The 13040-nt window shown below is 45.2% G+C and overlaps 1 protein-coding gene across 4 annotated transcripts in view; it reads right to left on the reverse strand.

The window, feature by feature from the left end:
* The window catches only part of LOC126536907 (solute carrier family 35 member F3-like), a 203970-nt gene that overhangs the window by 12699 nt on the left and 178231 nt on the right, over window positions 1-13040 (reverse strand). For all 4 annotated transcript variants that reach the window (XM_050183957.3, XM_050183959.3, XM_050183960.2 and 1 more), the window contains 3 exons: window positions 9187-9401; window positions 5854-5981; window positions 1440-1659 (listed from right to left, as the gene is read on the reverse strand). In XM_050183957.3, the coding sequence (XP_050039914.1) occupies window positions 1440-1659; window positions 5854-5981; window positions 9187-9401 (563 nt within the window). The remainder of the gene's footprint in view (window positions 1-1439; window positions 1660-5853; window positions 5982-9186; window positions 9402-13040) is intronic.

Consider the following 13040-nt stretch of genomic DNA (forward strand, 5'->3'; position numbering starts at 1 on the left):
GCACTATATTTGCTGCAGTATTGCCGAATTATAAGTGGTTTTGCTTCGCTTTTGTTGCTCAGCACACGGCCTCCTCAATGCCGTTATTGCAGTCCTCGTCGGATTCTTTCTTTTTAAAAGCGAAGATTTTCTTTGCGAGCCTTCTCTCTCTCTTTCTCTCTCTCTCTCTCTCTCTCTCTCTCTCTCTGCGTGTTACAACCATAGGAAGCAAACAGAGAACGAAGCTTGAGAAAGCATTTGAGAAACTAATGTTCTGTTTAGTTATGATCTAACGATAACAAAATGGAAATTAAAGTGAACGAAAAGAAAATCTCCGCAGGGGGGAGTCGAACTCCCATCCTCCGTATTACGCGTGCGGTATTTTACCGATTAAGCTACGGCGGTGGCCCCCTCTTATAAATTTTGTTGTGTTGAGAGAGAGAGAGCGACAGAAAGAGATAAATTTATTGGCAGGAAGGTAGAGAAGTGTGGCCTGTTCTTTACAGAAAAGCTCTATAGCTCTACCTCCCAATGTGTCTGTCGTCTCTGTAGGCAGACACTCAGGAGGCACGTACCGCCTGCGCCGCTGGGTTCATTGCAGCGCCAGCAGATTGGCTTCACCTCCCCGCATCCGCGGCAGTGGTGGCGCCGGCCGTGCGGGGGAAAGAAAACCAAAGAACCCGAAAGCTCGCCTTCGCACATAGCGTTCACCGCAAGCGTTTTCCGGTAAATATTACGGTTGCATAAGCTGCAGTTGATGGTAAGCGGCAACTGTAGCATACAAAGCAGGGAGCGACGTAACTACACTTTCGTATGTAATCGAAGGACCCGCCTAGCAATTTATTTGTATTGTGACAGTGGTATGGGAAGGCAACGTATAGTGAAGATTCCTGAAGCTGAGCGCGCATACGAGGCGCGGCGAAAGTGTGGTTAAGGGCATTTTTTTCTTCTCTATGGTCCAATCTTTGTAGGTGCACGAAGTAGCGGCGCAAGCCAAGTCGGAGACCGTTGAAATGTCTTAGGCTAATAATTAGGTAAAGTACACGTGAATGTCGCCATGTGAATAACTTCAAGCCACGTCAGAATGGGTCACCGTTCTAGTTTACTTTTACAGCTTTACTTTCCAGCAACCTTCAAAGCGTGTATTGAAGACTCTTCGTTCTTTCTTATATTTCTTTTGTACAAGTTACGTACACGCTAAACCTTTCATATTGGGTAGTTATGCGCATACGTGTACAAGCCTCTCCCATGTAAAGGATATGGGTTCGGGTCCCACCCGCAGTAGGTTATCTTTACGTCCACTTTGATTTTCTTCGCTTCGCTTATAATTTCAACTTTCCAATTAAACGTAGTGGTTAAGCTCGCCTGTGCTTTCTGTAGTTTTGTTGCCTGTTCGCTCCACATGGCTCAAAGGCCAGCACACAACCGCGCAAAGCCAGGTACCGGCGCCGTTCTCTCACCCTGATCCCGACGAACTGCTCGTGTAGGATGACCCAGGAGAGGAGGTACACGAACGAGACGTTGGAGGCGTAGAGCGCCAGCACGTCTGTGGTGTCCAGGATGCGTAGGGAGTGCACCAGTGCGTAGTTGGTCACCACCCAGAGCAGGCAGAAGAGACCGCACCGGGAGAAGAACTGGGAGAAAGTGAACTGCTTCTCCTGCAGCTGCGCCAGGGTCTCGCTGCAGCACCGGTGAAAAGAACAACAGGGAAATCAATTTTCGGCAACACGAGACGTGCGTAAGGTCACCGCGCTTCTCCTGCGCAGCGTGTCGTAGAGGATCATTAGGAGCAGTATAGACGCAGCTCGTTGCCGACGAGGGCAAAGGAAGAAGTGACAGGACACACTTACCACAACCACCTACAACTGCTCATTTCGATGGTTGTGACCATTTCTTCTTATACCAAGCTAAAAAAAAAAAGTTCACTGCGATATGCAAAGCAACCGCAGCACAAACAAATTTAAAAATTTTTTAGCGAGTGCGAACGCGCTGTGTCAATAGTGGTCGCGACGAGTCCAAATTGCTACCTTGCGCCGCATATTAATATTAATTAAGCAATATTTACGTATTGATTTCATTCCATGGATTGCAATTAGTCAGTCTTACCGTGGCCACAAACGAAGGAAACGACCTCGCGAAGAAAACAAATCAGGGTGGCTAGCTAGTTTTCTTTTTTTTTTTTTTTTGTCCTAGCTGACAAGCACGTAGGGGAGTGCAAGAAGGGACGAGCTCAACTAGCCATGTGCCTTACACAGGGCGTAGTGTCTATGTTCGGACGCCTGAAGCTCATTGCCTTCAAGCACTGCACAAAAGCTCGCTATGTTCTCAAAATGGTGTTTGGGTGGGACCAAGCTACCAGAACCTTAGCTTGAGAGCTTTTACAGCAGGAAATGACGTAAAAACAAATAGAGTTCACAAGGACACCGTAATGTTCCTGCATCGGCACCAGCTGACGTCATATATCTTGGCATCGTCGGTCCGGTTTCACTTAAGTATTTATCAATAAAAATTAAACACATTCCACTCCTAAATAAGCAAAAACTAAACGGGTGGGCCTTTCCAGGGCGTACGCAAAAGCGGAGTTCATATGAATGAAAATGTTTTGAGAATGGCGGTGTCATATTATTGCCATGGGCTCCAGGTTTTAAGCACGGAATTTGTAAAAACAAGATTATTCTTCATTCCTAATAGCGAACCAGTCTACCCCGCACAAACGTCGCACGGAGTTCTCAGTGATTTAGTCCTTTTATTTGGTGTCCACTTGAAGTTGTCTAAAGCAAGACAAATAAACATTGTACAAAATGAGAAATTAAACGCAAAGTTCTGTACACTTAAATAAAACGCATAATCCACGTTGCATAACAGCTTTTAACCACACGCTACCACTGGGGAGTCTAATGCTTTGTCCGGAATGCTCTAACGTGCCACGCTGCCAAAGTTTTCTAGGTCTGACCTACCATACTATGCCTGACAAATAACCTGGCCTAAACATTGTTTTGCAGCAACTTTGTTGCTGCTGTTTGTTAAATGGTGCGAATCTGATAAAATAGGTCATGAGGGTCGGCTATCTCTGAAACCTAAAAAAGAATTTAGCACGGCAAAAAGAAAGGTGAAGAATAAAGCAACTGAAACACCAGCAGAGATGGAAAGAGAAGAAGCAAAGATCGAACAAATAACAGCATTACTTAAGTCAAGCAAGCCTAGCTTGCCATACTTTATATGTAGTCATAGATTAAAATATATATTCAACACATGCACGCGTTCATGCAAACCCACCGCAGAATACCAGAACACTTGTACAATCAGCACATACCTATAAGCCTGCGTAAGAACAGAGAAACTTGAAATAGTGCAGAATGAGATCACTTCGTTGCAGCTGCTGCATGGAAGCCCTCGGAAATACACTCAAACAAAACAAAATAAAATAAAATATTAATGCAAGTGCAGCCTTGCATGCACAAGTAAAACTCTTGCTTGGGCTAGTTGGTTCATGCTTGAAGTAGGTAAAGGCAAGGCGCAGAAGACCAGGACTTGTCGTCAGGCCCGTCTTGTCGTTTGTGTTCTTCTTCCTAAGTCCTGGTCTTCTGGCGCCTTGCCTTTACCTACTTGCATGCACATTCGTTCTGAGCACATCACTTCATGATCGCCATTCAGAGATACTGGGTACTGTTGCTATTTTCAAGAATTTCTCGAGATACTGCGACAGTGATATGCCTTTATTTCACCGCGCAAGCGCGGGGATCATGTAATTTCAGCACGGATAAAGAACGCCTATCCAGCCAGTTCGAGTGGCCGAGGAGAATCTCTCACTGCCACTCGCAAGTTGTAAGTGCCTGATGAACAGATGCTCCACCGATGTAACAGGGCTATCACGGATGCAAGCGGAGAACGTCCGCTGCCGTATTTAGAGTAAGAAGAAAAGTGGGTAAGCCACGTGGAGGTGTTGCAATAAAGAAATACAATGCATTTCAAAGGAACAAAGCATTCAGTCTAGTTATCTTTAGAAGACTAAACATGCGAATACACTTTGAAATTCGCGACACCGTGCTATTGTACCGACGTTGCAGTTCGAGTGTGAGATTAAGAACGGAAAGAAAAATTGCGACCATTTTCTCCACTAATGGCCAAACTTTTGGTGCCGAATAAATGCACCTAGTAGGTGCTTCGGGGTGCACAAGGGGAACTGCCGCCATATGGGAGTGGAACAGAGCGCCTTTTCGGTGTTTTCTTGTTCCCACGAGGTTCGACGTGATTTGCATGTCACGGGCTCTTTGTTCAAGACTGTTCACCGCTGAAGGAAGCCGAGTGCCGGGACGCGGATGCCTATGGCCATTTGGGCAATCGATGGCTAACTGGCAGCAGTGTGGTTTTGAACACACGTCCTCCCGCGGCCGAGGCGGCCTTGTAGAATAGTTCGTCCTACCAAACTTACTTATTTAGAATTGGAATTACTTATTTACTTATTTTAGAACCTTCCTCCACACGACGCTCCACCTGGACTAAATGATAGTGATGATGTTTATTGGCATCCTGTTACAAACAGGGTGGTCACAGTCACCTAGCCTGCTTGAGTTAATCAGGTTTTACTACATTTATCGCCGTCTATCCGTTTGCCTTTCTGATCTCGATCTTGACTTCCGTATTTGTTTGTACAATTACATGCGCTTGCAATGAATCCGGTTCTATCCATCTTTTCCCTCCTTTTTTTCCCCACCGATACACTGAATGTCTCCTATTTATCTGGACTGCTGACTGGTCAACCCTTTCATCTCTGTACCCCAACTCTTCTGGAAGGAGTGCAGGACCCGTAGAGAATTACAATGTTACGTAATTTTATTTTGTAACATTTTATTACAATGTGCGAGTCGCTTCCGGACATTTTATATGGCTCATGCTGTAACTCATATTTGCCGCGGTTTGTTTTTATCCTCAGACAGCCGGTTCTGGCCGCACATAACAAAACACTGCCCTTTGCGTTATGATACAAATTATTCTCTCCTGATTTCTTTCTTGCCATGTTTGTAAATCGCCATGTTCGTTCGTTCGTTCGTTCGTTCGTTTGTTTGTTCGTTTGTTCGTTCGTTCGTTTGTTCGTTCGTTTGTTCGTTCGTTCGTTCGTTCGTTCGTTCGTTCGTTCGTTCGTTCGTTCGTTCGTTCGTTCGTTCGTTCGTTCGTTCGTTCGTTCGTTCGTTCGTTCGTTCGTTCGTTCGTTCGTTCGTTCGTTCGTTCGTGCGTTCGTTCGTTCGTTCGTTCGTTCGTTCGTTCGTTTGTCCGTTCGTTCGTTTGTCCGTTCGTTCGTTTGTTCGTTCGTTCGTTCGTTTGTTTGTTTGTTTGTTTGTTTGTTTGTTTGTTTGTTTGTTTGTTTGTTTGTTTGTTTGTTTGTTTGTTTGGATCATTTGCATCCCATTTACCGTCTCTGTTTCTGTCCCTTTCTTTTTTATGACTCCGGGTTGTCTATTTATACTTTCATTTCTTCTGTACTAGATTACCAACTTTCTTGACCTCTTCCTCCCTTCCATGTGCACGCCTTTGAGGTAGACACTGAAGTCGATGGCAGTGCCGCACCTCGGCAGAAGTGGTCCCTGCTCTTCAATGACACTCCACAGCAATTGTTAGGAAGCATAACTACTTCTTCAGTCGAGAGGCGTCGCTGTGCTGAAATCGGTGGAGCGAAGGAAGGACTTTGTGTAGAGGACAGTTTGAGAACGCGGGGGTTAGTCTTGCTCTTTAGTATATTTCTAACCGCTGACACTGCCACATGCGCACCAAAGTGGCAAGCCCTTACAGAAGAGGTTAGGGACAGCTCTTCGGCTGCATGTTGTGTCAGCAAATAACGCTGTAAAACAATAGCAGCATCTGCTGCAGTGGTCTTACATGAGCACATTCTTGGCAGTTGTCTTCTCTGTTCGGGAGCAGAGTCGCCCCATTAAGAAGATGGGAAAGAAGAACGTGTTGAAACTTGCGCAGACCCATGTAGTGAAGAAGGGTGCGTCAAATGTGACCTGCATAAATAGAAGAAAAAAATCAGCGGAGTTCACCGAGTCTTCTTGCTAGGAATTCATTTACAGCGACAACAACACGCTGCCACAGCGGGAATTGTCCATGGTTCTTTATTGAATTAAGTAAATGATAAATCAATGTAAATGCAAGTGGATGAAGAGCAACTGGCCGCAGGGGGATACGAACCCACGCCTTCGTATTACGCGTGAGATGCTTTTACCAATTGGTTAACATAGCGACGGTCTCGAATCCGACAGATTTGATGCATCCAGTTAGTATGTGTGGGTTTATCGGCCACCGTTATCACCTTTGACAACTTTTATCACCCAAGTTCTCATAGACGTGATGCCTGCGGCAAAAAGAATGTTGCACATCCGCCGCCAAGACCGTGAGTGGTGGGGCCTAACATAATATGACCAATAAAAATCGGGCCCCTCGGTTCCCCTTCTTCTCGTATATATGCATATGCATGTATATATCAGGAGAAGGCAGAAGACCAATGGGCCAGTTTTTTTTTATTTGAAAAAGATCATGGCACATTGGAGCAGTTGTAGTAAACTAAACTTTAAAGTTGTTAGGCCAACAGTATCGAGAGTGGAACTATCTTCGTCAGTGCCAGTTGCGTAGTGGCTAGCGCCTCTGACTCCCAAGTGCACTTTGTGCCGGGGATAGGAATTTGATACTTGGTGCCGATGGCAAGCAACGGTTCGCGTGTTTTGTTTTGTTTTTCAGCCGTCTTGCGGTAAAAAAAAAGCTGAGAACGAGCCGCGGGCCTGACGACTACAGAGTAACAGAAAGGACAGACGGAGGGACAGAGCAAACCCAACTTCGAGTTTGTGTCTGTTGTCACGGTAAAATACCGGGGATGTGATAGAGTCGGAATTCTGAATCATCCGCTCATGCACAGCGAATAAAAGATGTAACTTGAATGAAATGAGTCAAAGCATTGTGAAAAGGATTCACAATTTCATGAACAAATGACGTTATTTTGGCTCGCTGAAGTAAATGGGTCAAGAGAAAGAGCGCTGGAACTATTTGAGGACTTCGTGATTTGTCACGTAATTGATGTTCACTGAAATAATAACGTTGAGTCGAAGAAGCCAAATCATAAAAAAATTTAATTCAATTATGGAGTTTTACGTGCCAAAACCACGATTTGATTATGAGGCAGGCTGCTGTGGGGGACTACGGGATAACCTGGACCACAAAGGGTTCTTTAACGTGCACGTCAATCTAAGTACACGGGTGTTTTCGCATTTCGCCCCCATCGAAATGCGGCCGCCATAGCCAGGATTCGACCACGCGAGCTCGTATTTAGCAGCCCAACACCATAGCCACTAAGCAACCACGGCGGATAAGCCAAACCATACCTGTGGGAATAAAAATTTAGCATTGGTATTCGGCAACGCCATTCTAGTAAACATCACTTCAAATTTTCTCGTGGGACACCATCTGCTGGGCTAGGGGAAGATAAGAGGATATTAATCAACATAATTTAAAATGAATGATTTAGCATGTTCCCATGAACTGGTGATTTCTTTCACTCTCGCAGCGGTGATATACCGACACGTGGACTTGTTTATCTTTTTCAGATGAGAGCTTTTCACCGTCTAACAAATGTTATCGCTCAGCGCGGGACGCGCCGGCATGCATTGGAAGTTTCTGCAATGTTATCGATGGTTCTATCCACTGTCTGTTGTCACCAAACCTTGTGTAATCTGATTGCACGTGCGCGTGGCGCGAATGGTGTAGAACTATCTGGAAGACACGCGAGCACCTGCGATTACTCTGGAAGATTCGATGGGTCGTGTATAAAAGTCGACGAGCTTGACCGGAAGATCAGATTTTCGATGTTCGCCGATTGTGTTCGCCGCTATCGCTGTGCTTTGAGTGTAGCCTGTTTTTCATGGCCTTGTTCGCGAAGTAAAGCACTAGTTTCGCCATTCACAGCTTTGCTGCTTTCTTCACCGTCACTACCACGTGACAATATGCTGAAGTTCGTAGAATCCCCTCTACGGGGCCTTTAAGCGATGCCACTACTAGTGCGTCTGCTGACTCATTCAAAGTTAAGCCGATGTGTTCTGGTACCCATACAGAACCCTTGAGGCGTAAGCGTTGGGAGATGGATGAATTAAATTCTCGGAGGACAGTAGATGTATCTGGCGGTGGCAGAGTAGACAATACGAACAAAAAGTGGCCATGATTATGGCTGAAAAATAGGCGCGCGAAGTTTTCGTAGAGCTACAGTGATAGTCAATAACTCTGCCTGGAATGTTGGTGTAAAGTCAGACAGTCGAAGACAAAAAGACCAGCGTACTGATGGCGAAAAAATTTCAACCCCTGCTTTCTCTTCACTAACAGGGGAATTTGTGGCTATTACTGCATTTATTTGGCGGTTCTCAAGGGATTCTCCTAACAAGCCCTTTAGGTAGTTAATAGGCAGGAGTTTATCATTTTTAGGAAATATATTATGAAAGTCAACGCTTACTGCAGGGGTGTAGCAGTGTCGGTCGTGGACTAAGTTATCGTTTTCTTCGCTTAAAAATTAAATTATGGGGTTTTACGTGCCAAAACCACTTCCTTATTGGGGTACGCCGTAGTGGAGGACTCCGGAGCTTTCGACCACTTTGGGTTCTTTAACGTGCACCTAAATCTAAGCACACGGGTGCCTTCGTCCCCATCGAAATGCAGCCGCTGCGGCCGGGATTCGATCCCGCGCCCTTCATGCTCAGCAAACCAACCCCACAGTCACTGAGCAACCATGGTGGGTTTTTCTTCGCTTTATTGGAATGGCGAAACTGAACATGAGGAAGCGGCTTGACGACGATACGATATCGAAGGCAACGGTCGTCGACAGCGTAACAAAACGTGCGGACAAGGCAAACCCTAATTTCGAACACTAGCTGCTGATACCCTATGATACACAGTACCCTATGTGACATTATACTTTGTGTCACATTTGTGTTTGAGTTTTTCAATGTAACCAGTGTACAAAGCTATTGTACATATATGTGCCTTATATACTTGAGCAGTGCGGAGGGGGGAGGGAGGGGGGAGGGTGATCTCTGCCAGGCAGAGATCATCTGCTTTTAGCGCTGTCATCCTAGACCAAGTTGTGTCTAAAATAATGTTGAAAATAATTAACTAGATACATGCCAATATATGTTTATCATTTGCGCATCTATCGGTCAATGGCGCGTCGGGTACCTCGGTAACGTTGAGCCGACCCTCCCTGGTGAGCCTCTGGTTGGCGGGGCTGTTGCTCTCGGCGAACGTGGCCTTGAGCATGTGCGCCGCCCCGACCCACGAGGCGGCGATGAGCAGCGTCATCACGAGCCCCAGCGACACCTTGCGGCTGTTCTCGTTGCAACAGCGCCTGTCCGCCTTCGTCCCCGGCGGCACTCCATCCGCTGGGCCATCGCCTGCGGGTCGTCGAGGTCTGCTATTCTTATTCGGTTTGAGAACACATATACAACTTAACGAGAGAGAAAAAAACATAATGCAATGAGCAGGCTGGCAACTGTCATCGAAAGGGGCATAACACATGCCTTGTCTTCAAAAACAATGGGACAGAAACACAGACATGATAAATAGGAAGAAGAGGAGGAAAGACGAAAGAAAGAACCGAATTTTCGGGTGGGAATAAAAAAGAACGAAACAGAGCTATGCCGCACTTCGGGAAAGCCAAAATCCAAAGTGTTTATTCGACCACTTCGAGTTTATTTCGACCACCAGGGATATTCTATCGCGCACCCAAAGGACGGCGCATGAGAGAGTTTTTGCAATCCGCCGTGATCGAAGTGAGCTCTCCGCGGCCGGGAAACAAAGCCGCGACCCTGTGCTCCGCAGCAGAGCGCCACGGTCATTTAGCCACCATGGCGACCTCCTACGAACTGTAAGCATAGCACTACCCGGCCATCATAAGAGTTCCTACACCGTGACGCTGTGTAGGCTCCTTCAGGCAGGTGTTTGGGTCGCCGCCAGGACACGTTACCAATACGAGCCAGTTATTCAGAATTCCGCAACAAACGCACGATATTGTACAATTGATCAGTATGCAAAAAAAAAAATTGCACGCGCACACTCAGCCTTTTACGAATACTCTGAAATTTGAAATCCTTTCTCAGAAAATTGAAACAATGCCTGTGTCAAAAGCCCATTATGGCGCCATCATATGAGCCTGAATTAAGATCATCCACAGATACCCCGGGAATGCCAGGGATGTCCAGAGACTCAAGTTTCATCATAATGTCGAATGCTGCCAAGTACGCTTTTTGAGGCCGTAAGAAAGGGCTTAGCCGACCTGTGAGGCAGGCAGAGCAGGTGCAATGGTAGACGTTACAAGTAGGCATAACTTTAGATTGTTCAGAATAGGTGCCAAGGTGTCAAAGGTTCGGCTAGGCTTGTGCACGGCCTGTCCTCCAACACTCTCATGACTGTTCCATAAAGCTTTCTCTGAGTGATGTCTCCACGACTATTCTTGGCTATCCAAATTTCACGTCGCATTTTTATGTGCTCGAGTATCGTGCAGCAAGGAAACAAACAAACAAATAACCAAACAACAACAACATAATTGGAACTGACTAGCCCCAAGCCCGAACATTTTTTCCTTTAATTTAGTGACCTGCGACATGGGACCGCTGTACACATTGGCCCGTGTACATAACTGTGAATAAGCATTGTTTATAATAAAATAGCCAATATACGCGTAATATAATCATGGAATACAGAAAGTGTAACTCAATTTTCTTAGCTAATATCCTCCAAATCTACGCAGCTGCTTTGATTCTCCACAAAGCAAGCGGAGGAATGCCGACCACGAAAGGGCTTAGACAAGAAGGCACAATCTCTCCCATGCTATGATGATGATCAAACTATTGTGACATTGGTCATCACAAACAAATTCATTTGCTGCCATCAATGTAGGCAGCCGAGAAAAGAAAAAAGGTACCCGGTCTCCACATAGTCGCAGCCTGCTTAAGTGCAGAACGGTAAATTGAAGCCGAACGACGGAGAACTCGTAAATACCCATGGCAGAAAAACAAGGAACCGACAAATGGCATTGTGACATGCACATTAGACGATGCCGCATAACTATGCATGATACATGAGAAGAGCAAAAGCTACACAGACGGCAGAAAATGAGACGACGACAAGCGCCTGACTCAAAACTAAAGCTTTCCCTTTGCCCCTCCCCCGGAACAGGGTAGCCAACGGGAGATATTCTCTGTTTAACCTCCCCTTCTTTCCTTTGCCTTCTCTCTCTCTCTCTCTCAGTGAGCCCACGACCAAAATATATGAAATATATACATATGCGCATATGCATAGTATGTCCGTTAAAGCTTTATATGTGAGCCAGCGGTGGCCATTGTCCCATTTTGTGTGCTCTGCGTAGCATACGTGCTTTTATACATTATGAATACGTACTACTTCGCCCAGCCTTTCGTCCTTGTACGTACAGCTATAGCATGCGTCCAGACGTTACAAACGTCCGTCTAGTTTTAGCTGCGAGACAGCTTTCTTGTTTAATAATGTTCTGTCGACAAATGCGACAAATGATGCATACAGTGAAAAGATTCTTAAATTTAGCCCTTCGAAACAACATCTCCTCTGAACTCACAAAGAAGAAATACAAACATATCCATAGAATCCCTTATTTTATTTTTTAGCTAGTGGTGGTCGAAGTGTTTTTGTTCATCGTTGGGCATAATACGTGATTCTCGTACATGTGCTTTAGTGCGTGTGTAATAGGTTGCGTGTGGTACTTGCCACACGCAACCTATAGTTTTTTTTTTTTCCTTTCGTGCGTGTGTTGCTCGCCAAAAGTTTGTTGTCGTGGGTGGCTTCGCCGCAATAAGAGGCATCACGGGGGGAAGCCGGCTTCAATTATTCCTTTCGTTCTAGGGGCGATTAAATTGCGTACAGTGTAGTCACGAGCTTGCGCCAATAGAAACGTTGCCATGGCAACAGCAAGAGCCACAATATATATATATATATATATATATATATATATATATATATATATATATATATATATATATATATATATATATGTATATATACAAATTTGTGCGGATGTTTCAAATGGCATAACACCGTCGTCCAACGGATTCCGAATTCGGTGCTCTAATAAAATTGCGCTGCCAGGAGATCGAGCACTGGCGTGTACTACGAGTATAAGTATATTGGCAACCTCGTGTCTCGGTGTGTGGATCGTGAGCTGCATGCTGAACGGCGGTTAGGAAAGCGGCATCCAGTAACGGTCTAGCTGCGTGACGAATGGAGCACGGCAGCAGGGGCGAACATTCGCGTACGTTGGAGAAGCTCAATAATTTTCAATTGGTTCTTCATCTTGAAAAAAGAAAATAAGAAAAGGCGGCTCGCACGGAGAAGGAGAGAAAGCAATAATTGGAAAAACAGGAAGCTCAACCACACGAGCGTCCGGTTTGCCGACATTTAACCAGCGATGCGAAATTAGCCGCTAGTAACTACAAATGTGGTGGTGAATATCTTGAATAAATTTGTCTGATGTGCCGTCTTCAAGTCGGACATATAAATGTACGCCGTGCATGAAAAAAAAATATACTAAAGATAAAATAAATTAATGGTTATGTGGAATTGCACTCAATTATACATTTTCTGACTACAAAATCACGCGAGCTGAGCAAAAATGGCTTGCACAAACCCTTTAGGCTCCTTGGCGGACCCAATTCAAGCGAAAAAATACTTTTTCAGTTAAATGACTATCGCATGTTGGTGGATTCCATATATAAATTTCTCCAAAACAACTTAAACGTCAGACAGACAGGAAATTCAATCGACATTTTGACATATCTTGTTCTTTAAATCCAAGTTTAAGCATGAGGCAGAGAGGAACGCCGACTAGAATAAGGTTACTAATATACGGCTGCCGCATTGTGATCAATAAATATAGTTACTTCTTGCGTCATACTAAAGGCAACTACCAGTACAAAGCCCAGCTGTGCTCGTTTACATGCCTTCAATAACGTGGACGGTTCAAATAATTATGCCATCAGCGCAGAAGAGTATCGTCCGATTCC

Source organism: Dermacentor andersoni, chromosome 4, assembly GCF_023375885.2.
Source record: "Dermacentor andersoni chromosome 4, qqDerAnde1_hic_scaffold, whole genome shotgun sequence".
Lineage (NCBI taxonomy): Eukaryota > Metazoa > Arthropoda > Arachnida > Ixodida > Ixodidae > Dermacentor > Dermacentor andersoni.